The sequence below is a fragment of the Meles meles genome, chromosome 19 (genome assembly GCF_922984935.1).
Source record: "Meles meles chromosome 19, mMelMel3.1 paternal haplotype, whole genome shotgun sequence".
Lineage (NCBI taxonomy): Eukaryota > Metazoa > Chordata > Mammalia > Carnivora > Mustelidae > Meles > Meles meles.
The window spans coordinates 1432165-1457444 of NC_060084.1; the positions used below are offsets into that span (position 1 = coordinate 1432165).

General features: G+C 59.0%; 1 protein-coding gene across 7 annotated transcripts in view; it reads right to left on the reverse strand.

The window, feature by feature from the left end:
* Positions 1–8468: 8468 nt before the first annotated feature.
* Positions 8469–25280, reverse strand: part of LOC123931087 (BTG3 associated nuclear protein) — a 100707-nt gene continuing 83895 nt past the window's right edge. For all 7 annotated transcript variants that reach the window (XM_045987832.1, XM_045987835.1, XM_045987834.1 and 4 more), the window contains 2 exons: positions 12858–13001; positions 8469–9069 (listed from right to left, as the gene is read on the reverse strand). In XM_045987832.1, coding sequence (XP_045843788.1) covers positions 8998–9069; positions 12858–13001 — 216 coding nt within the window. In that variant the 3' untranslated portion in view covers positions 8469–8997. The remainder of the gene's footprint in view (positions 9070–12857; positions 13002–25280) is intronic.

Sequence of the window (25280 nt, forward strand, 5' to 3'; positions counted from 1 at the left end):
GCGCGCGGCTGTCCCAGCCCAGGTTCTGGGACCACCCACGTACCCGCGCGGCCCCCGTAGCTCAGGATCCTCCGGCCGAGATCACTCTCCCTTCGTCCAGACGACAGTCTGTGAAACTCCATTCAGTGTGGGTCTACTGGTGGCAAATTCCGTCTTTTGTTGTTTAAAGACAACCTTTTAGGGACGCCCAGGGGGGCTTGGTCGGTGAAGTGTCTGCTTTCGGCTTAGGTCATAATCCTGGCGTCTGGGATCGAGTCCCGCACTGGCCTCCCTGCGCGGCGAGGAGCCTGCTGCTTCCTCCCCTGCTCCCCTCCACCTGGGGTCTCTCTCTCTCATTAACAAATGAGTAAAATCTTAAAAATAAAAAAAGCACAACCTCTTAAATGGATGAGTGACAGGAAAAAGCACATAGCGCCGCACCGTGATGCCAGGCTCCGGGTCACTAGGGCCTCTGCCCCCTGGGGGCTGCGGACACCGGTGGCCGTCCTGCCTGGTCTCGGAACTGCATCAGTGGGGTCGCACGGTGTCCTCCTCCTTCCCACACCGCATGCGTGGGTCCGACCGCTGGGCTCACCGCGGAGGCAGCCACTCCTTTGTTCCCGCGGCACAAGCCAGCCTGGTCTCCAAAGTCACCGTCCTGCCGGGGAGGGGCTCACACGGGCCGCCGGGCCGCCGGGGCACGTGAGCTGGCTTGGGTGCGAGGCCGCGCACGGACTCCCACCCGCACGCATGGCAGCTCACACCCCGCACACGGAGCGTCTGGTAAAACTTCTCGCCGCGGCATGTCGTGGCGGCGTGGATCTGCCCGGGGAGAGGAGCACTGGTCCAGATGTTCATGGGCCATCTGTCGGTGTTCTCTGGCTACGTGTCTGTCCGTGGGCTCCCGGGACCAGTACTCGTTACTCGTTATGTAATTCGGCAGCAAGGATCACATTTATAACCCTCGTTTCTAGAAATGGTCAGCACGGCTTCCCTCCCCCACCCGTCTGGTCCATTTAACCTGATGCTGTGTGTTTGCCTTACGGGAGCTAGGGAGCCTCCCCACCTCACTGATCCTGGGGACCTGTCCGCGGCCAAAAGGATGGCGAATGCCTGCCCCGCTCTGCCCTCCTGCTCCTTTGTGAGCCGGAGCCTCCACTGCCCAGCGTCTCCTTGCCCTCGTACTCCCGTAGCCAGCTGAGAAACCTCTGGAACGCCGAGCTCACGGCGAGAACTCCTCCCAGGAGTTTCATGGTGTCTCCTGCACGCGCTGCCCCACTGCGTTCGGGACATGTCGAGGACGGGGTTCACAGTTGCGTATCTAACTGACCCAGAACCACCACAGACCACAGCGCCTTCCCCCCACGCCGCACCGTCCGTGGCTCGATGAGACACCCGACACGAGCGGGTCCACCTGCGGGCGTCCCATCCCCCGAGGCCCTGTGTCCGCAGTGTCCTCCCACTGGGCAGTGACCACCCCACGTGCCGGATGCTTCCGTTTCTTGGGTGTTCGTCGACAGTGTGCCATAGCCCTCTGTCCCAGGTACCGTCTGCTAATCGCTACGTAACTCTAGTGTCTGAAAGGCTGTACTAATCCTTACTGATTTCCTGGTAATTAGAACCAGGTCTCGCATGGTGAGCATGTGACCAGCAACCTTGCAAATTCTACTCGCTGCTTCTGATAGCTTGCTTGTGGATTTCTCTGGATTTTCTTCATGTGTAACCGTTTCTCTGCAAATAATGACAGTTTTCTTTCTGGACTTTCAAGGTGTACATCTTTAAATCTCCTTTTCTGGCCAGGCTCTGGCGTGAGGACAGCAGGCGTGCCGAGACGGCCACAGGCCTATCTCCACCTCACCTCGGGGACAGAGCGGCCGATGCCGCCCCACGAGGCAGGGTGCTTGTCCGAGCTCTCGGTTCACTAAGGAGGTTCCTTTCTGTCCCTAGTTTGCTAAAAGCTCTCTTACTCATGAAAGGGTGTTGAACTGTACAAATGATTTTTCTGTTTGTCCAGACCCCACAGTTTATGTCTTCATGGATGTGAACTGGACTGACTGTTCGGACACAAACGCCTGCACTCCTGAGCCCAACCCGACCTGCTCGTCATCTCTTACCACTCAACATTATGAAGTCCAGCTCATGCTTTGTTTCCGGTTGTTTGGGATTTTCAAGGGAACCCTGCTCGGAACGCTCTTTCTCTCCCTCTCTCCCTCCTTGCTTTCTCTGAAACACCCTTGTCAGGTCTGGGCGTCAAGGTCATGCTGCCTCATGAAACAAGATGGGACAGGAGGCTTCCTCGTTGTCGTGGCCGCTCCGGGAAGGGTCTACAACGCACTGTTTTTCACCGAACGTGCCTGAACACTGAGCAGTGAAGTTGTCTGTGCCTGGGGTTCTCCTTGCGAGAGCGCCGTAAGCTCAGGGAGGCTCCGTGAAGATGGGAGCTAGTGAGAGCCGCGTCAGCAAGAGGGGGGCTCGGTGGCTTCTGGCGCTCGTCCCCTCCTGGAAAGTCAGTCTGAACGCCTGTCCCCGCAGGAGGATACCTTGCAACGGCGGACGAGTGCGGGTGGGGATCACAGCGCCCTGGTGGCGGAGAGCCAAGGAAAGACACTTTTGCACCGAGACAGACACATTCCCCATGGGCAGGGGTGGGGGGCTCAGGTACATGCCTGAGTGGCCCAGAGACTCCAGCGCTGGTCCGCAGGGAACGCAGGGTCCAGACTCAACCCTGCAGACCTGGGACCAGGCCACCTGCCCAAGGACTCCAGCAACAAGCCCCCAGCACACTGCCAGACGGCTCACCCAGGTTCCTGGATGGGCAGACTGTGAAAGACATCCCTGCCTGCGCCCGCCCACGCAGACTGGAGTCCAGACGCCAACACAAGGCCACAAGGGTCACGGCAAATCACGGAGACATGACATCTCCAAAGAAAACCGACAGAACAACGGACCCTAAAAAAGGAAGGGCCGTAGAGAGTCTGGAGAGAAGACAGAATGACCTTCCCAAAGAAATTCAGTGGACAATAAGAGAACACACACAATTAAATGAAACTCAGGAAAAAATACATGAACAACAGGATGAAGAAACTCACAAAGAGAGAGAACATTTTTCTAAAATCAGAAACCCTGACCTTGAAGAATACAGTGAGACGAGCCCTCGGCAGAGAGCTTCACGGACAGACGGGTCCGGCAGAAGGGGTAGTGACGGGGCCAGGAGACACGTCCCCAGACTCACCCAGCATGGGAACAAGGAGGAAAGGGGAGGAGACCCCAAAGGGAGTTCCAGGAGAACTTCCAGAGAAGCCAAGAGCACATGGCTGGACTCCCAAGAACAGAGAGGCAGACGGGTGCCAGGACCTGAATTCAAGGAATACCAGTTCACCAAGCTCCACGACGGCCCCCCAGACCCCAACCCCAATTATCTTCTCCAGGACACATTATAATAAAACTCTAAAACCACGGGGAAGACAAGCTTTGCAAGCAGCCATGAGCCAACAACTCATGTACCAGGGAACCCACACAGGCTCTCAGTGGAGTTCTCCGCAGAAGCGATGTGGGCCGGAGGCTGGGGGGGGGATACACGCAGGGCGCTGAAAGGAAAAAGCTGCCAACCGGAACGGCCAGCAGAGGTGTCCTCCAGAAACGAAGGAGAGAAAGTCATTCCAGGACGAACTCAAGCGGAGGGAGGTCATTACCACGAGCCTGCTTAGGAGAGGTGCTGAAAGGAGTTCTGCAGGCGGAGACGGGCAGATGCTAATTAGGAACACAAGACAGACCAAAATACAGGACGCACCGAGGCAGGTGAGGGCACGAATTCAGAACACCCCGCCACATGCGCTGACGTGCTCATCACTAGCTCTAGCACAAAAGGTCAAGGAGAGAAACATTAAAAATAACAGTCCGGGAAGCCACCGGCCGGCTCAGTTTGAAGAGCATGGGACTCTCGCTCTCAGGGTGGATGAGTTCAAGCCTCATGCTGGCTGTAACTCACTTGAAAAAGAAAAACTTTTAAAAAAAAACCATAATAATTCATCAATAAACACACAATGTAAAAAGATATAAATTGTGACAGCAAAAGCATAAAATGGGGCAAGGGTAAAGAGTAGTTTTTCATGTGACTGAAGTTGTTATCAGCTTTAAAGAGGTTAAGTTAGGGCGCCTGGGTGGCTCAGTGGGTTAAGCCGCTGCCTTCGGCTCGGGTCATGATCTCGGGGTCCTGGGATCGAGTCCGCATCGGGCTTTCTGCTCAGCAGGGAGCCTGCTTCTCTTTCTCTCTGCCTGCCTCTCTGTCTACTTGTGATCTCTGTCTGTCAAATAAATAAAATCTTAAAAAAAAAAAAAAAAGAGGTTAAGTTAGCTTCATGGTAACAGCAAAGCAAAACCTTACAAAGGAAACGACATCAAAGAGCATCACCTCAGACAACCATCACTGGATAGAGGGAAGAACACAGGGACAAGAGAACTACAAAACAGGAAGGAAACAATCAAGAAAAGCATTAGTAATTCTAATTACTTTAAATATTAATGGATTAAATTATCCAATCAAAAGGCACAGAGGAATTGAATGGATCAAAACCAAGACTCAGCCACAGGCTGTCTAGAAAGAGACCCCCTTTCAGCTTTAAGGATACACAGAGACTCCAAGTGAATGGGTAGAAAAGATATTCCAGGCCAATGGAAAACAAAACCCAACAGGGGCTGCCACACTTACATTAAAAAAAAAAATAGACCTTAAGTCAAAAACTGTAATGAGACAAAGAAGGTCAGTATATAATGATAAAGGGGTTAATTCACCAATACACTGAAGGGATACGGCAACAACAAATGTATATATACAGTGGGGGATGCTGTTTTTGGGAAAAGATAAGCAAAACTGACAAATCTTTAGCCAGACTGAGGAGAGACTCAAGTATAATGGGAAATGAAAGAGGAGACATTACTACTGACACCACAGAAATGCAGAAGGATCCTACGTGATTATTGTGAGCATTTATGTGCCAACCAACTAGACAACCTAGAAGGAACAAGTTCCTAGAACACACAACCTACCCCAGGAAATCACCAATAAATAAAATGGGAACAGACCAGTAACAAGGACATTAAACAGTCATCAGAACCTCCAACGCGGAGAAGCCCAAGCCAGATGGCTTCACTGATCAATTCTTCCAAACACTTGAAGAAGAATTAATGCCAATCCTTCTCAAGCTCTTCCAAAAAACTTGAGAGGACACTCCCAAACTCATTTTACAAGGCCAGTATTACCCTGATATCAAAGCCAGATGAAGACACCATCAGAGAGGAAAACTGCAAGCTGATATCCCAGATGACCGCAGATGTGAAAATTCTCGACGAAAGACCAGCACTTGATACGCCATGATCAAGAGTGAGGACACGAGGGACAGGAAGATGATTCAACGCACACAGATCAATAAGCATGATCTACCATGTTAATAAAATGTAGAATAAAAATCATAGGATCATCTCAATAGGTGCTGAAAAAGCATCTGGCAAAATACAACGTCATCTCATGATAAAAAGTCTCAACAAATAGGGTACAGAAGGGACCTACTCCAGCTTAATAAAGGCTGTATGTGAGAAGCCCATAGCTAATATCACCTCAACAGTGAAAGGGTGAAAGCTTATCCTCTAAAATCAGGAACAAGACAAAGATGCCCACTCTTCTTTTTTCCGGTTTTACTGAAGAATAGCCAACATTCATCACTATATGAGGCAGACATGATGGCTTGATTTACATTGTGGAAGAATTACCACAGCCGGTTCAGCGAACACCCACCTTCTCATGTAAATGTAAGAAAATGAAAGGGAAGAAGAAAAAAGGGGCAAATTTTCTTCTTGTGATGAGAACTCTTAGGATTTACGCTGTTTCCTATCCTGGGTATCATACGGCAGAAATCAAAGTGAAACCACAATGAAAGGCCCCCGGGGGGCTCAGCCAGTTAAGCATCTGACTCTTGGTTTGAGGACGTGGAAAGAAAGGGAGCCCTTGTGCACTGCTGGTGGGATTCCAAACTGGTGCAGCCACCAAGGAAAACAATATGGAGGATCCTCAAAAAATTAGAAATTAAATTATCAAAAGGCCCACGAGTCCCATTTCTGGGACTATATCCGAAGGAAACAAGTATTTTCCAAGCACAACGTCCGATGTATTCCACAAATTGTGATACGTTGATCAGTCATACTTAACTGGGAATTAAAGCCACCTTTCCATTTTGATATTTTACTCGACCCATGGGTTATTTTAAAAGGACACTACTTAATCTGCAAACATTTGCAAACGTACTCATTTTTTCTCATTAGCTTTTAACTCCGTCCCACGTGGTCAAAAAGTGCGGTGTGCAGCATCTCATTCCTGATGTGTGTGGGGACCTTCTTTACAATCAGGCATGAGGCCAACCTTGAAAATGTTCCGGAGAGCACATGGGAAGACTTTACTCCGTGGCTGCTGGACGTGGCCTTCTGCATGCCGGCGAGACCCAGCTCCTTGGTCACATATCCGCCACCTTAACCATTTCCACACACTGCACTTCTTAAACGCTTGTCAAGGATAGTAAACCCCAGGTCTTGACATCAGGCAGTGTCTCGATCCCTTTTCTCCAGGGCAATCAAAAGGGGCTTTGAAACAATTTAGCTCCTTCCTGCCAGTCTGAACAGACAAAGTCATTTTTTCCAGTATCTTATTAGTGTATTATTATATTTGAAAATTTTATACTTGAAAGCTTCAACATGGGACAGTTTTAAACCCAGCCCTTAGACACACTTGTTTTATTTCGTTTGTTCACCCATTCTTCTTCCTTTAAAGCCTCTTCCTGGGTCTGAACTCCTGTTCTTGAAGGAAATTCCTTGCAACTTCCTTTGCAGGAGGAATCATCAGCCGTTGACACCCCCGTTTTGTCTGTAAATGTTTTCCAAGTGTCCTCCTTTATCTTTAGTAACGTCAAGACACGCGCCGAAAACTCCCCCTCATAAGAAGTGTCTGCTTCAGCGACTTTCAGTGTGTTTACAGAGCTGGGCCAACATCATCATTTAATTCCAGAACATTCCGGCCTCCTCACACGAAAGCCCGCCCCACGAGCTGTCGCTCCGCACTTCTTGCTTCTCTGCGGACGGGCCCGTTCCGAGCACTTCCTAGAAGCGGGACTGTAGGATGTACAGCCTCTCTTGGTCGGCACGATGCTTGTGTTGGAACGTCACTCCTTTTCGTGGCTGAGTAATATTCCACGTGTAGATGGCAAGACCCCATCTGGCTTACCGTTCATCTGCAGACAGACCTGGTTGTCTCCACTTCGGGGCTAAAACAAGTAATGCCACGGTGCCCACTTGTGTACAAGTTTACGTGTGGACACGTACTTTCAGTGTCCTCGCGTGTATACCTTACACGCAGGATGGAAATGCTGGGTCACAGTGTAAGTGTCCCACATGTTCCCAAACAACACCCAGCTTTCCTCAGCATTCGAGCAGGAGCTGCCACGGTGCTTGTCTCGGAGCCTTGATGGCACAGGCCGATGCTCCTGACTTTGGAGGTTGCGGACAAGTTGGCCGTGCTTCTGCCCTGGTCCCTGCCCCCCACGGGGGCGTGTCCTTTCTCTCCACCCACTTTCAGAATTAGCCTTGCCTTGAACGCTGCGTGGGGGTTCAGGCATGATTTTATTTTTCCTTCTGCCTAGGATCCGTTCTGTTCCTGGCGTCCCTTAAACATGATCTTCCTTCTCTTCTCTCTTTCCTGAATTCCAGACACTTCCGTCTACAGGAGAACAGACCCTACCCCTTGGCGGTAGATGGAGGCAGGGGAAACACAGGTGCCGTCCCACTCTCGGGAGCTGCTCCCCCAGCCCGCCGTTCCCACTCGGCGTGCCCGCCCCCGTGTAAACCACCGAGCCCGCTGACCCCCTACGGCCCAGCCTGGGAGAGGTGCAATGATTTGGGACGGCAACTTTGAACCCTTTCCAGAAAAAGCACTGAGCGGTCACGGTCAGAGTCAGTGAATGCGGTTTTGTGGTGGGGAGGCCCCAGACCCCACAAGGTAAGTGCCAGACGGAGCGGACAGGGAGACCAGGCGCTGCTGGACACACGTCTCGCAAACCACCTCCAGGACGTCCGTGTGGAAGCACTGACAATTTTACCAGAGACGCCGTACTTCCTTGGATGTGACTTGCCCTGGGGACCCCCCGAGCTGGGACTATAGAGCCGGGAAAGGCCCGTGTGACTCGGGGTCTGCCTGCGGGGCTCCTGCAACACTGTGACAGGCCTGAGTCCGAGGGGGCAGGCAGCACGGCACTCGGCGGCCCGGGGAGCCGTTCCCAGGGCCTGCTCCATGGGACCGGAAGAACCAGCCACAGCCTCCCTTTGGAAAGGACCCCCAACTCCTGCCTAGCTGAGAGGGCCCACGGCGTAACTCCCACGCAGCCACCAGGAAGGAGGCCGGGCTCAGGGCGAACCAGCTCTTCACGCGAAATGACACAAAGCTCCTGTGGTCATAAATACATTTTATTTCATTAGAAATGCATAATTAACAGTGTTGAGAGCATTTCCCCCTAGAAAAGTAGGTAAGCAATATTTCCATCAAAATCGTTAGCTGTCTTTTGCAAATACCTATTTTCATGACACGGAACAGAGCACACAGCCAAAGGGTTCTGCAACTCCACTTTTTTTTTTTTTTTTTCAATTTTCTCTTTTGTTATAAACACCATAGCAAATTAAAAAAAGCTGTTTCAACAGAGAAAAATATCGTAGTTCTTGATTTTCCGCACGTGCTTGACGCAGTCCACGCTGTGCCTCTCCACTCTCCCTGGACACCAGCAGCGGGGCTCAAAGGAAGGGTCTTCTGGGACACCCCGTCCGCGCGAGTGAGGCTCTCCGACGCACTCGAACAGAACACGTGCAGTCCCCTCCGTGCAAAGCCGCAGGGTCGGGCACGGGAGACTGGGCAGGAGGCTGGAGCCGGCACAGAGCACGGCCGCGGCTCCGTCTTAGGTCCTGTGGTGGGTGGGCGGCCTGTCCCGCCTACTGGATCTGGATGGCTCCGTGCTCGAGCTGCATTTCGGGCTGCAGGCCGGGCTGCAGGGTCTCAGCCGTCTGCAAGAGGGGAGAGAGGAGGCTTTCTATACGAGTACCCACCATGTGAGGCCAGGCCCCTCGCAGGTCACAGAACACCGGCGACTTTCGGGCTTGGAAGAAACACGCACAGCAGTGCTGGAAGGGGCCAACGTCCCTCTTTTCAGAAGCTCTGTTTGCCCACGCCACCCACCGACCCCACCGCACATGCTTTGTGGCTCGCTGGGGCCTGTTTCCCAGTCCCACCCCGCCCATCACTGGGGAACGTCTTCCGAGTGCTTAACCCGTCCTGTCCCTAGAACTTCGGTCACCATTTTGCCTTCTTACAAAAACTGTCCCACTGTCCCCCTGAAAAACCATTTTAGGGGCAGTTATCCTTTCTTCCCTAACGAAAGAAGTTCTAACCAAGGAGCTCCGGGTGTTGATTCCAACGTGTATTCAGAGGCTGGAGAGAAGCGGGAAACGACCAGGAAGAACGAGCGGCAACCATCAGCTCACGGACCAGAATGAGCCCCAAACAGATATGAGCAGGTGGTTTTCCTTTGGCTCCCCCAAGCTGCCCATCAAAGGCAAGGTCACAGAGATGGGACCCTCAGAGGTGGGCGTCCGGCTGCCCCAAAGGAGCCGCGGTAAGAGGCCAGGTACGAGGCAGTGAAGGCGGTAGAGGCCAGAGCCAGGGACACGGGCAGGCAGGGGCCCGAGGCGTGTGGCTGGGGCTGCGGCTCAACTACTCTAGAGGCCGAGCTGCCGGGACTCGGGAGGCAGAGGGTACCACACGCAAGGCTTCCTGTCGTTACACCCCGAGCACGGGTGTCGCCCGCACCGCCTGCAGAGCCCGGGACAGCAGCCCAGGCAGGAGCGGAGTGGAGGACGGAGCCGGGACGGCAGGGGAGGCTCCCTGCACACATCCGGGCGAGGGAAGCAGATCCAGGCAGGTGGCAAGCTGCAGGCAGAGGGACCAGGGGGCTGCAGGAGGGGGACGGAGGCGCCCCCGGGACGCAGAGTGACTCCCCTTGATCACCTGGAAAGGCAGCTTCAGACTCGGGCCGGCGGGAAGTGGATCACAGATGAGGGGACGCCTGGGGGACCTGGGGAGATCCGGCCCTGATGAGGACCCCCCTCCCTGCTCTTTTGTCCTCAAAACGCAGCAGCCAGACCTGTGTCTCAGGCAGGAAATGGAGAGAAAGGACTCCAACCAGAGAACCAGAAAGTTCCAGACACTGCAGGGAACCAAAGACAGCCAGCAGCCCTGGGCAGCCCTGGAGTTCAGAACTCAGGCACCTGCCTACGCAGGGGGTCCCGGGGGCAGGGCCATCACACGGGCCAGCTCCCTGGTGTCCCGCCCAGGAAAAGCCAGACTCCTCCTCCAGCCCCATGGCGGCTCCTGGGCTGTTCTCCTCAGCTGCACGCAGTCCTCTCCAGGAAGGAGGTCACGTCCCTGACCCTGTCCTGACCAGCAGACTCAACGTACATCCAGCAAGAGCAGGGCCTTCATACTGACAGTCAGGGACCCCTTCCTTCTGCGGACACGGGCCCGTCTACAGGAGGCGCCGGGGGGGGGCACAGGAGAGCGAGCGCCCAAGGATGAGATGGGGGGAGCACGCCCCAGGGCCACACATGGTGGGCCACGCCCAGGGCCACCCCGTTCCTGTGTCATCTGCTGACAGACTGAGTCAAAGCCAATGGGGTCTCAGACAGGGAAGACACCCCCGTGGGCACACATCTCATTCCCTGGCTTGTTCCCACAGAGACTCACTAAGTCTGTCCCAAGAACATGTCAGGCAGGAATCGAGACAAAGAACACAGCCAGGAAGCCAAGGAGACCAAGAGCTGAATGGACGCAGCCTTCCTCAACTCTGCGACCTGTAGCAGGACCACAAACTCACGGTCCAGGACGACGGCCTGCCACACCGCACCCCAGGTCTGAAGCAAACCGGGGGACCCTTCCATGCCTGCCGGCCAGCGGGCAAAAAAACTACCTGACTGCAAAGGCCCCACCTAGAACCACGCAGGGCACCAGATGCAAGCCACGCGGCATGGGCAGAAGGGGGCCTGCGGGGGCTCTGGCTTCCAGGACAGACTCGTGCTTAAACTGGAGAGATGTCCAACTCGTCACCCCAATACTGTTGGCTCCGGGTCACACTCAACCCCTCTCGGCTCATGCCACGGTGGAGTGGCCTCTGTGGTCACCACCACACAAAAGCCACATAGAAGGTCCCCGGCTACCGTGGCCACTCACGTGGGAGGGGCTAGAGTCTAAGGAGGACAGAGAAGCGGCACCTTCTCCAGGAAACACACTTGCCCACTGGGGCGTCACCACAATTAGGAGATGAAGAATTTAAGCCCGCAGGGAACCACTGAGCTCAGCCAGCTGGCCGTTGGGTCCCGGGGTCCCCGGGGGCCCCGTCTGACTGCACCGAGCCCCAGTCCTCGGCAGCCTCCTCACCAGCAAGCGAAGCAAAGAAGCCCCTCTCCTCCCGAGGGCTAGGAGCACACGCAGCACCCAACCTGGCCCCGAGCGGAGACAGAGGGAGCACGGACATCTGGGGCTTCGGTTCTGAGCATCAGAAGCTGGAGGCATCGAGACGCATGTGGCTCCGTGGTACCGGAGGCAGAGGGAGGTGGGGTGGCCCAGAGGACGGCAGAGCGTGCGAGGAAGCAGGCAGGAGCTGGCCAGACGCGGTTGGAGCAGCCGGGAGCCCCAGCGTCGCTGTGTCACTCGGCCCGGCCTGAGCAGGAAGGCCAGCGACTTCAAGCACCCCAGAAGCTCCGAGAACACCAGGAAAGAGCACACCTGTGGCCCCCGCCACCCGCAGCCGGCGCTCTGTGCCAGGACGGACCCCACTCTCGGGACCCATGGGTTGTTACCATCAGACACACAGGCCCCACAGTTCTCCAATCAGCCACAACACCAAAACCACCCTGTCCCCTAATGGGAGCTTCCAGCTGGCCCCTGCATGAGTACGGGGGCCCCGAGGACCCGGAGGGGAGGCCGCACGGCCCACTGGGCCAGGGCACTCGGCGAGGGGCCGCTCCACAAATGCATCTTCTTCCCGAAGCCGCCGCCGCCACATCGGACACGTCAGGAGGACTCCGGACAGCGAGCACGCGTTCTCCCACGCTCAGGGGAAGCACGGAGGACAGGCAGCGGGGACAAGCCCCACCACCCAGCCAAACCAGACCACAAGCGCTGTGGGGGCGGGGTGCGGCTGGGGCTTCCCCTCCCGACTGCCCCACGCAAGAGCCGTGCCCAGCAAGGCCCTCGGGCTGCCACGCAGGCGGTGCGACCCAGGCCCGACGGGGCCTCAGGACCCAGGGACATGCCACAGCTGCCCCAGGCCATCACGCATCACCAGCAGAGCGGAGCCAGCTGGGGCAAAGACCCACACCCCGCCCCTGGAGAAAGGGTCCAGGCCCACGGCTGGTGCTACGTTGTCTGCGGACGTGCTGACCCCCAGGCTGGGCCCTGCGGCTGTCAGAGGGGCAGTGAGGTCTCAGGTCAACGGACCCTCTCACTCTGCAGGCCCTAGACACAACACAATCCCCGCCTCCGCGTTTACAGAGAAGACGCGACACGGGATGTGTCAGAGCTGGCTTCCCACTGGCACCCGGGCGGGGACCGGGCTCCTCACCTCCGCGTCGTCAGGCCTCCCAAGAAACCAGGGCCTCCATACACAGCACGTGCCCTTCAACGACCTGTCACCCTCCTCGCAGGACAGCGGCAGCAGAAGCCCGGAGCTACGCCCCCGCCGGCAGGAGCCCCGGGACGTGTCCGCAGACAGGCGTCCGCCTCCAGCAGGCGCACCCACCTGAGCCGCAGCGGTGTGCTCGGTCACCGGAGCCAGCTGGACGTACTGGACCTGGATGTCACTGCCCTGGAGGGGTGAGCCGTCCACGCCCGCAGCAGCGGGGTCGGAAGAGGCCACGGCGATCAGCTGGGCGCCCTGCAGCACCTGCGGAGACAGAGCAGACGCGGTCAGCACGGTCGGCGCGGACAGCACGGAGAGCCGCACCAGGCCGACAGCAACCGCCACTGCCACGGCCACACAAACCCAGGGAGGCGGCCCAGGGCCCCCCTCCACACCGCGGGGTCCACCGGGCGAACGCACACAGCATGACCGAGCTTCTCTGCTTCATTCCCAAGTGACTGCCCTCGAACAGCTACGCGCCGGACAGAACGCTGGGTCTTCAAGCCGATTAGAAGACCAACCAGCTCAAGTTTTCAAAGAGTGAAGCCAGGGGACGCGGCCAAGGGGAGCCTGAGAAGGCTGGCAAGGAGACGGCGGGGTGGTGCACGGGAGACCAAAGCACCAAAGACCTTCCAGAAATCACCGTCATCCAAGGTTCACGGGAGGCCGCCCCCGGAGCGCTCGAAAGCCCGGGAGACGAAGCCCTCCAAGTGCGGACACACTCGGTTACAGAGCGAAGCAGCAACAGGCACGAGTCAGGGACCCATGGCTCCAGGTGCCACAGGGAACAGCTCGGCATGAGGAGCTGCCATCTCCTCGGGAAGGCAGGATGGGGGAAACCCCAGGGCACGGGAGACACCGCGAGGAGGGGGCAGACGAGGACCCTGGGGACGAGCTCTGGATGACCTCCCGACTCCTGAACACCCCGACACCCAGGCTCCCTTCGCACCCAGCCTTCCTAGTGTTCTAAGAGCTGGGCACGTGGGGGGGCACCTTGCAGCCCCGCGGGCCAGATGGGGAGTGGGGGTGAGGGCCTCCGAGGCTCTGTATTCATCAGGAGTTGCCACGAACCATGCAGGTTTATGCTTGGGGTTGTGCCCCTCCCCTTTCAAATTCTACGTTCATGGGGCCGCCCTCTAGATCCCTGCCAGCAGTCCACAGCAGGGCAAGGTTCACGCTTCCTGACCAGCCCAGCTACTGCCCACAGCAGCGATCAGAGCCGTTTCCAAGGGTGCAGGGACTCGGAGCAGGGGGCTGTCCACGCGGGAAAGGCGGGCTTGGGTACAGATCACCGACAGTCTACAGAAACGCCGTCTGTGGTTTGGAAACAGCTTTATAGCGTCTGAAGAGCGAACGTTCTAGCTCTTTAACCACACGCCCGCCAGCAGAGAAAAACGATGGTAAGTTCAGTTATTAGAATAGAAGCTAGAAAGTTCTTAATTACTTTCTCTTTTGTGTCTTCAGAAACCACCCACGCGGTCTCGTGTTCTGACAGCAGCTGGCTGTGCTGGGAAGGCGAAGGCCCCGGACAGGGGCAGGAGGTCACCCCAGGCCCTGCAGGTGTGTCCCCAACAGGCATCTAGCAGTTGGGACTAGGGTGAGGCTATTACAACAGGGTGTGTCCTCGGGTATGGGGCCCGGCGTCCCACGGGCACCTTGAGAAGCAGAGACAATGTGAGGGGAGCCCTCTGGTCAGCTGTGGCTTGGAGGAGGGGAGATGGGCCAGGGGCCACGGGTGGGGCAGGTCTGGAGGCCAGGGAAGCCGGGAGGCGACCCTGCCCTGGAGTGTGCGGGAGGAGCGGCCCAGTGACAGCCTGGCGTCAGCCCTATGACGCCCACGCTGGATGTGGACCTTCACACTTGAGAGCCTGAGCGTGTGGCTGCCCGCCGCCACGGGCACGGGATAGGCACACAGCACGCCGGCCCTTCCTGCGCTGCATCCTTCCAAGGAGCCGGCTTCTCGCTCCCCGAGGGCTGACCCAACCATGGCTCCTTTTCCATCATCAGCTCCTTGTGTCACCGGGTGCTCGACACAGAGGTTTGGAAAAACTGCCAACGCCCCAGGTCTCCTGCAATAGTCCCCGGACGCCCCAGACCTCTCACGGTCACAAGATAACCCCCAGCGCTGCTCATAGGAAAGCCACCAGGCCCCACGTGTCCCATGGGATGGCAGCCCGGGGCAGGGGCCACCCCCCCAGCGGGAGAGCCTCCCGGTGCAGGGCAGAATGTGCCCTGCGGGAGCAGCTCCGCCCAGGCAGCGAGGAAAGATCCGGATGGGGAAGCGAGGGAAGGAGGGCCCATGGCTGCGCTCATGTAGCACGCCGTAGCTCGGTCCTGTACTGAGCGTAGAAACCGTGCACCATCTGCGAACACGGGCGCGATGGCGTTAGGTAATGTGGTCACGGCTCTGTCACCACCATGTGCCGCTGAAGCCCCCAACACACTGACGGTCACGCCATCAACTACTGTTAATGAAAGCCACGCCATCGCGGAGCCGTGTTCCAAGACGCCTCTGCCTTCGTCTGGTGCTGGCGGCGAGCCGCGACCACCCGGGACCTGGGCTTGTTAGGGTCTCCCGAGGGTGAGCTGCTTCCTGTCGGCGCCCCCAGAAGAATGGCTTCCCCTACGGTGGACAGAAAGCTCATCCCGAGTGGAGCCAAGCTGAGGGCAGCGGCAGCCTCGGGAGTCCGGCTGGCTGTCGGGAAAGCTCAGCAGCGGACACACGGGTCTCAGGGAACCTCCCAGGCCCGCCTCACCCCGGGGAAGGCACCACCACCAACTCCAGAACTCAGGCCACCGCCCTGCCCTGGCCTGACCTGCAGGCTTCAGCCCACGGCTGCCCTCAGTCCTGCAAGGGGCACTTCCCGCACCGCAGGCGGACCCCGCGCACCCGCAGCAGTGGGGGCATGCCCGGGCCCCAGCGCCTGCAAACACAGCCACTGGGACACTTTTCAGGCCGTCCTCCGAACCCGGGAGAAGCTCTCTGCAGATGACATTCGCATTCTGCTAGACGACAGCTGCGGAGGGACACAGGCAGGAGGGCCGGACAGACGGCGCTGCCAGCAGGGGCTTCTTCACGAGGGAGGTGGAATGCTCGTCGGGATGCAGGCCTTACCCATCACAGCACAGCCCAGGAGCAGGGGACACCGTCTCTCCCCCCGCCAGGAAACAACAAGGACACCAAGCACCCGGCAGAGGAGGGCTCTGGGTCGCGCCGCCGTCTCCGTGTGGGGCCCACACAGCGGAGTCCGTGCTCACCCCGTGGGAGGGATGACGGGCGAAGGAGGTGTTAGGCGGCGAGACAGGACGGCGGCCACGCGGCAGATCACGGGTTTCTCCGCGGTTGGTGCGCACCTGCTAAGAGCCGGGGTGAAGACCCTGCGCCGCCGTGTTCGGGAGAAACTGCGACGCGAGCTGGTGGGCCGAGGCAGCCCCGCGGGCGAGCACGAAACCCCCCACCGTCAAGCCTGTGGGGCAGCTTCCATTTCACCATCACCCTCAGACAACGAGAGAACGAACCACAGCCCCAGGCCAGGGCTTGGGGCGGGAGGCCATGGAAGGCCGCAGTCACCGCCGAGAAAGGACGAGGGGCCGGCGCACATGGGCCGTGCGCGACCAGGGCGGGCTGAGAGGCGAGCACCCAGCGGCTGGGCCCCATGGGGCAGGGCAGCAGCGGAGGAACCGGCAGAAAGAGCACGACCCGGCCTCCTCTGCGGGGAGGATGCGAGGCCAGCACGTCCGCCTGCCCCTGCTCTAGAGACCATAGCGGTTTCGGTGACGAGCTTCCAGCCCCCCGCTAGCCGCAGGTGTAAAGCCTCTGCCCACGGCTCTGGAACGCAGAAGACCTCACGGGGACGCGGCGGACACCGGGCCAGCAGCCAGCAGCACGGCCCCCCGAAGCCGCCGGCCTGCGCTGACCTGGGCGTGCGCCGCCCTGCCCCCTGCAGACTCCGAGGTGGCACGAGAGGCACCTGCCGGGTCCCCACCCCTGCTCACAGGGCTTGGCCGCACAGCCGGAAGCGGAGCCGTGCCGGCCGGACAAGCAGAAAGGGCGGAGGGTGTGCGCTTGAAGCCTACCGAGGGGGATCCCGCACGCATCTGGTTTTCCCGACACACCCCCATTTTGAAACGATCTAACACCCACGTGAGGTAACGCAAAACTGGTACAACCCCAGAATAAGCGCAGGCAGTCCGAGGAGTTCTCAGGAGGGTTTGGGTTCAGAGCCTGGACTCCAGCCCAGGGTCTCCAGCCCAGCTGAGAACCACACACACAAGACAGCCGGCCCGGCCCCTCCTGTGGCCGGAGGACCCGCGTTCCGCACGGTTTAGTCACGTGCACGGCCAGGAACAGAGGCGAGACCGCAACCGCCGGCTGTCCTGGGACAGAAGGGCACTCGCTTGTCGCCCCGTCTGCAAGCAGCTCGCTGAGGGAACGCCTTCGAAGACGTCAACCTCCTCAAAGCTGTGTTCATTCAGGAAGTAGCTTCTTCATGACCATAAAAGGAGGACCCGAGAAGGAAGCTCGTCCCAGGGACGCCCCAAATCACCCCCGGCCGGAGGCCCCCCAGCCCCAAACCCTCCTCTTGCAGCTGCGCGGCGAACGCCGAACACGAATCTCCGTTCTGAAGCCGCGAAACCCTCTGACGGGAACGCTCCTGGGCTCGCTCGGTGCCATTGTGAGCGCCTTCCTGAGCCCAGGCGCTGTGAGAACCTGGTCCCAAGCCAGCAGAGAAGGAAGCCAGGCGGACGCAGAAGCCACCGCTCCAGGGCCGCTCCTCAGCCGCGCGGGGCCAACGCCCGCGAGCCACCGTCAGATCCCGCTCCCGCAAACACGCCGAGCGGCCAGCAGCGATGAGCGTGGTTTCTGCCGTCAGCTCTGGAGCCCGCTCCGGCATCGAGCACAACGCTCACAGTCTGGGAAAAAGCAACACAAAACCTAAAACCTGCAGTCAAGCGGGGACGGACGTCTGAGAGGGCTGGTATTCCTTCCCCACCCCTCCAGATGGCCGGCGCTCCTGGGAACAAAGCTCCACCGTGTGTCTTAAAACGTTCCGGCAGGTTGGGGGGTTAATAATCCAGCCAAGGTCAGATCTGAAGACCTCCAGTCTCTCCCTCAGCTTCCAGAAGGGCTGCGTGGGGCGGGCAGGCAGTGCGTGAGACAGGACAGGAAGGGCATGGAAGGTCGGCATGGGTTCCGCGGGAGCGGGTCTCACCCACCTGGGGCCGGCGCCCGGGGCACCCAGCCGGCCCGCCGCACACCGGGCGACGGGGAGCCGCTGAAGGACCGGCCATGGGCGGGCATGCGGCCTGGGTTCCCTGTCCCGTGACCTTGTCCGCACGGCCCTGCTCACTGCTTTAACGTGGGAAACTCACTGCTTCTGCGCTGTTCGCCGTGTAGGTAGAAGAAAGAGCTGCAGAAAGGGGCGAGGACCTCGCCCTCGAGGTCACGTCCGCAGAAAGCGTTCACAAGGGCCCTGGACTAGGGGGTTACAGATGCCCGCCGGGGGGTGTGGAAGCTGCACTGAGCGGCTGCGGGCTTCAGGCTCTCCCCTACGGACGGCGCTGTGCGCTGGTAAGAATGACGAGCAGCCTCCAGGCCTCGAGGGAAAGACCAGGAGAGGTGCCTCTTGCCACAGGGCGCACCCCGAGGTCAACACCTGAGTCTGTGTAAACGTGACAGTTCACCAGGCTGTAAACACACAGGGCCGTGGTGCACGCAGCCACACACTCGTGGGGAGCTGCTGGCTAACGGCGTCCACGTCTTCCGCACCTGGCGGGGCCACACCGTCTTTCTTCTACTCTGGGAAGGTCCAGAAATACGGTTCTCTGCTGGGCAAGACTAATCACAGGCCGGAGAAGGCCTCGTGAGGGACAGCGTCTCCCCCCGGGGCCAGGACAGCATGTCCCTCTCCAGGCATCCGTTCCAGAGGGTCCATCCCCACGGCCCAGTCTCAAAGCACAGCCCGACCGGCGACAGGAAGTCCTCCCCACCAGCCCTCCATGTCCTGCAAACAAGGGGCCACCAGCGAGCTCCCAGGGCAGAGCCTTGGGGGGACGGTCCTTGTCGCGCTCAGCCACAGCGCGTCCCCTCTAGAGTGCTACCGGCGCCTACAAGATCAGGACCATATGCGATGTCTCAGTTATCCCCAGAGCCCGTCGACTGCCATTCCGCCAACGCGGGAGCAGGACCATCACAACGGGGAGCTTGCGGGGGGCGGCAGGACTGGCTGCGATCCCGGGGCCTCAGCCGACGCGCGCAGCCCGGGGCATCTGGCAGAGACTCATCTTGTTTGTTACCATTAGCTCCACGCTGCCAGGGAGGAAGGGGGCCTCGGGGGCTAAGTTGTGCGCGGGCACCACAGGCCAGTAAAAGTACAAGCGAACAGCAGCAGCTCTGAGCACGGCTGTGCCAACTGTGGCCCAGCTGCCTCCCGGCTCGGGGCCAGAGCCGATCCCGTGTGAGCAAGCGGTCGGGGGCCAGCGAGGACGACCACACACCAGCCGTGGGGCTCCCAACACTGAGGGACACTGTGGAGGCGGAGCCCTCGCCACCTCGGCCTTTGCAGCGAGGAGGAAACAGCCCCAGGCCTTGGGTTTCCCTCGGGCCGATCGTCTCCTGGCAGAACTCCCGTGGATGACCGACCTCTCCTCCCTCGGGTGCCAACGAAGCGTCATCCCAGATGGAAAAGAATTCTCTCAAAACGACTCACCCACTGGTTATGCCACAAAGGCCTATTTCTAAGGAGGCCAGGCTGCCCCACTACTTGAGCAAACCTCCCGCTCACGGCGCACCTCGCAGAACCCCATCAGGACACCTGCACACAACAAGCCCACCAGTGGCCGGCAGCCGGCGGCCCGCATCTGGGCGAGCGGCCCATGGGGTGCACACGAGCCTCTGCCGGCCCCACTCTTGGGGAGGGCGCACGTGCGCGGGCAGGCGGGGCGGCTCTCGTGGCCTGCTGGCCACGTCGCTACTCCACTCAAGGCCTCCGGCGTCAAACCGCGTGCGCGGCACCTCCAGCCACGAGGCTGGACTCGGAGCTCGGGCCAAGCGGCTGCGCTGGGCACAGGCCTGGCCCTGACTCCACGCACACGGCATCGAGTGCCGCGCAGACCTCGATGACACAAACGTGACGTGAGACCCGTGGCTGGAGGCGAAGGCAGCAGCTCAGAGGCATGAACGAGCAGACGATTAAAAACCAGTCTGGGTCACTCTACAAGCTGTTGGTTTGCTCACTCTGGGAGGCAACATGGAACGACGACCTGAATTTTTAAACGTAAGTGACCATTCACACGTCGAAGCAATCGCTACGTCATTTTCCACCCGTCACGTGTGTTGCGCACACAGCAGCTCTCAGTCCAATGCGCTGCCCCCTCCCCGCGGGGCCAGTCACGCCCCCTCCAGCCCAAGCCCGGGTGGTCCCGCGCCCAGCGTCTGCGGGCGACAGCCGCAGCATCATCACCCGGTTTCCAAGCGGTCCCCTCACCGCCCGTGAGAGCAGAAACCAGGACCCTTTCTGGCTGCTCCGAAGACGACGGGAACCGCCCCATTCTGTGACCTGCTGCCGGGTCAGGAACAGACTCTGCTCTTGCCTTCGCCTCACGCTGTCACTACGAACCGGCACGAAGTCCTAACCCTCGATCCTTACAAAGCCCGGAACAGAGCTTCCCTCCTGGACGTGGGGGGCCCTGTCGGCCGTGCTCCTGCCAGTGGGCAAACCGCACCAGCAAAGACTCGCAGCGAGGGCAGGGCACCTGCATTCTGTCCTCTGGGTTCCCAAGGTCAGCTGGTGATCTTAAGTCGCTCAGCTCGCCACCGAACAGCAGCCGACTTTGCTAACCAGGCGCCCCACTCAGAACGGACCTCGGATCTCCAAACGCAGCTTCCTCATGGACACACGATGAACTGAATGAATACTCAGCGGTCCACTTCCGAAGCAGGTGGAAAATGCGGAGTCACACTGGGCTTAAGACTTCGTTCTTCTGCTGCAGTTCTGTCCTGTGACAGCTCAAGGGCTCCGTGTGACATCCCTCGGGCTCCCAGCTCTTATCCATCAGGATTCGGCCCACCGTGCGCCTCTTGCCACCATGCTGGCCTGCAGGTGGGTCCTCCATGGCCCTGCTTCCTCCATGCTCAGCATCCCGAGGGTCGACCATGTGTGTGAGGCCTCCAGGCCCTGAACCCCCCAGCAGCCCTGAGGCCCTGAGCCACCTGGCTGGTCTCCACCCCCCTCCCCACCGTGTAAGCCCACAGTCCACAGGGAGGGCAGGAATAGGCTGGAGCTGCAGGCAAGGGGCCCCGTCGGAGCGCCTGAGTCTGCAGGGGCAGTGCTGCGTGTGATCAGAGCAGGGACAAAACGTTCTAACGCGTGTCCCTCTTCCACTCCCCACCTCTGTGATGAGTAACAAGTGAAACCGTCACGCAATGACAGGGAGCCCCCTCCCTGCACAACCTAGAGATTCAGAAATCCCATTCCTGGGGCAGCGGTGGGGATGGTTTCCTCTCCGCAGACGTCACCTGCTGGGACGGCTCCTGGAAGGGAACCCTTGGGTGTCCAGAACCCTCACAGGCTCCTCAGCGGCTCTGCGTCCCAGCCAAGTGACCAGACCCGCGGGCATGGCCATCAGCCCATCACGGGGATGTCCCCACCCACAACACAGCAGGCCTGCTCACCACACACGCAGACGCATCAGGGAGACCACGACAGAAAAGCCCAGGGAGATCGGCACACCTCCCTTACACGGAAAAACCTGAACCTGGATCTCGCCAAAAAGGAATTCTGGAATTGCTCAGAAGTCAGTTTTCCGGCTTACTGAGCTGTGCGTTCTAAGGGAGCGCCCTTCTGTTGTGTGCAGGCTGTCACCCACGAGGACCGCCATCAGGGAGTGCGGCTCCCCTGCGGAACTGCTCGGAAACAGGAGTGTTTCAAAACGCCGCGTACTTGCGCGTCCCACAACTAAGAGCTAACGGGACAGTCATCAGCTCACTCGCTCATCAACACGTCGTCACCCCGAACGGAGGCCATGCTCCGATACTGGGTTCTGCAAGGAACAGAAATAATAAAATCTGTGGACCTAAAGGTATTAAACGATTTAATTTACCTTTTAAACACACTTGAAAACGATTTTAAGGCCTGCCCTTGAGCCGATGGCCCCCCGCCGACCGTCTGCAGTCACAGGACTGGATGTGAGATCCACCCCAGGGGCTCAGGCTGGGCCGTGGGCACGCGACCAGCACAGAGCGTGTCCAGGCGGGGAGGACCCAGGGGTACCGCAAAGCTCCTACAGCCTCAACTACACAGGAGCCCCTCAAAGACAGCGTCATTTCAGTTACGCCAAATTCTGGAACAGACACGTAGGTTATCAGTTCGTGCAACTCCTCTCGAGAACACGGCATAATATCCTCCCTGTCCAACCGCCGCCTGGCACAGAGCAGCCGGCTGTGACCCCCGCAGGGAAACGTGGCAGGCCTGCGGAAACAGCTGCAGCCCCAACTCGCTGTCGGCAGGCTCGGAGACGGGACGCTCCAGAACGCGTCCCTACGTGTTCCCTGCCCACCGGCAGCCAGTCCGTGTGGCTTCGTGTAACAAGCCTCCACGGGGGACCAAAACGATTCCAGAAGAACCGGAGCCAACGGCGGAACACAGTGGGCCCACAGACCTGTCCGGGCCAGGCACCCCAGGCAGGCTGATGGACCCACAGCGCGGCACGAAGCCAGCCTGGGAGAGGCGGCCAGGCTTCCTCCGTCCGGCGACAGGAGATGCAAACACGTTTTTGTGACTTTTCTAGGATGTTTTTTTTTTTTTTTTTAAAGATTTTATTTATTTATTTGACAGAGAGAGATCACAAGTAGGCAGAGAGAGTGAGAGGGAAGCAGGCTCCCCGCCGAGCAGAGAGCCCGATGTGGGACTCGATCCCAGGACCCTGAGATCACAACCCGAGCCGAAGGCAGCGGCCTAAACCACGAGCCACCAGAACTCATTAACACCAAACTCACTCTGCTCTGGCCTTTATGACTTAAATTCTACTTTCCATCATCTCTACTCAGGGAAGGCTTTTCCATAAGGGACTGATGCCCTGAACTACCCGTAGGTCCTCCAAGTTTCCTGTCTCTGGCTGGCACGCAACACAGAGCCGTGTTTTCAAGAACGGCACGCTCTTATTAGCAGTGAAGGGACCCAGCGCACGCAGTGTGCGAGGCCAAGGCTGTTGTCTACTGTGAACCACCAACCAAAGTCGACAGCCGCCCCCAGAAACACAACCCTCTGACTGCCACAGGTAAAGCCCCGACGCGCGCACACAAGACACTTTCTTCTGCACATACACCCCCTTCTTCTCACCCACTCCAAAAGAAGTCGTGCACATAAAACGATGGATACTTCCTGCCTCTTCTAATCTCTTCCCCAGCTCGTTCAGAAGGCCCCGTTTCACGGGAAAAGTTCTGAAAACTAGTGAAATTTCCTTTCCAGTATAAAGAGGAAGACAAATGCCACAGAAGCCAAGAGAGGTTTGAGTTTAAAGACCGCCGAGCGGTTGTTAGCGGAATGTTGGCGAAGTTACCCCAGAAATTCACCATGAGCACAGCCCGGACTCAGAGCTGTGCCTCCTAACTCTGCTCAGTACAAGTGAGTCATCGTGCCGGGTGCGCCCGCTGCGACAGGGACAGGCTAACCCAAACACACACGGCCCCCCAAGAGCTGGCCTGAACGGGTACCGTCTGCTGTCAGAGCCGTGCGGAATCTCCTCCCGCACATCTCAGAACACCAGCTCCCACTATTAAACACGATCGCATCCCCACACACGTTGAGGTGAAACAACCCTGAACCATCCCGTGACTCCTGCTCGAAGCACAAGCAAAGCCCAGGCCTTTAAAGACGGCCTGTGAGGCTACAAATCTCCCATGTGGAGAGAAGTCCCGGACCCGACAGGACTCTTTCCGGAGACAGGATGTTGCCCAGCAAGAGTCTGGAACAGAGCGCGTGATCAGTCCTCCGAAACCTGAATCCGGGTCCTACGCTGGGCACTGGCCGTGTCGGTAAGCAGCCCTGCACGCCTGTGCCCACTGCTCGTACCACATGACCGGAAACGGCCCTCACAAGCGCCCCTTCCATCCCTTGGGGTCTCCATGAACGTCCCCATCAGAAACGCGGAGGAGCCTTGCGGAGGAAGCACTGCCGTTCCAGGGGCCCCAGAAAGGACAGCGAAGGCACCAAGCAGAGGGGACAGATGCGAACACAGCTCAGGACTGTGAACAAGCCCGTTCGATCCCCGCGGCGGTGGCAGCAGCAGTGGAGAGGGTGTTCTAGAACACCGCAGCCCGCGCGTGGCTTCCCGAGGCGCAGACCCCTCCCAGGCTTTCCCTCCCCAACGAAGCCCACGCGCACAGACACCAACGCGCACTCGCTCCGAAACCATCCCCTCCCCAGCAAAGCCACAGGAGCGGCTACGATCGGGTCCAGCTCCGGGGACGGGGGCCTGAGAGCCTGCAGGCCCAATGCCCGCTCCTCACGCAGCTTTGGAGGGTGAGGCGCCATCGGCTCTCTGGAGGGCATCTTCATGGGACGGGCACCTTCCTGCATGATGCTCAAGGTGAAAGCGACCGCGAACTTCTCGTTCCTGACTGTGTCTTGATCTCTAACAAGTTAGTATCAACTATAAGGAAGCAGGTGCCTGTCCTTGGGTGCTGAGGAGCCCCGTAAGCAGAGGGGCGCCATGGCCATCGTGCTCCAAGGGGACTGGAGGTCAGCCAGCGGCGGCGGCCAACTCTCCAAACACAGACTGCGTTTGGAACGGTATTTCCAGTCACGTGAATACATGTTTAGGTCTTTGCTTTGTTTTCTTAAACTCCCAAGGAAATGACATGAATGGAACGAAAAGCTATTTCAGAAACCGTGTAAACGTAGATTGTAAAAACCCGAACTCGCTGTGGGTAGAGCAGAAGGATCAAGGACTTCCCGCGGTTCGGTAGCTGCCCACCGCGATGACCACGGTACGCACACGACGTGCTTGGCAGCGAGGCCGCCCCGACGAAGCACAGCCTCGTGAAGCACACGGAGCTTCTCAGTATGGGTCTGGGCCACATGGGTGTGCTGCTGCCTGCCTGAGGTCACGACCCCGCTGCTGACAACCACCCCCAGCCCAGCCGCTGCATCCGGGAGGGTCCCGGCTGGGGCCTGCACGTGTTGCCCAAGTCACGGAGTCGACGTCTCCGTAAACACGCTCAGGCGCTCTCCAGGGTGCTGTGCTCCGCCCTAGAACGACCAGGTGCCCCGCAGCTCCGGTCCCCGCACGCCCACCATGTGTGGGGGGGCAGAGCCCCTCCCTGGGTGCAGCCGGCCCTGCCCTGCAGGAGCTCAGAGCCAAGCCATATGGAGAGCAGAGTGGAAGCTGCGAGACGCCGGGACCCTCCGTGCAGGTGCCGTCGACCTCACCCCTCCCAGCAAAGACAGCCAGGTCACCACAAGACTTGGCAGGCCCACAGCCTCGGTTCTCAAATGCTGGTTACGTCCCCTCTTGGAGGCCGGCCACCGTGCTGTGAGGCCC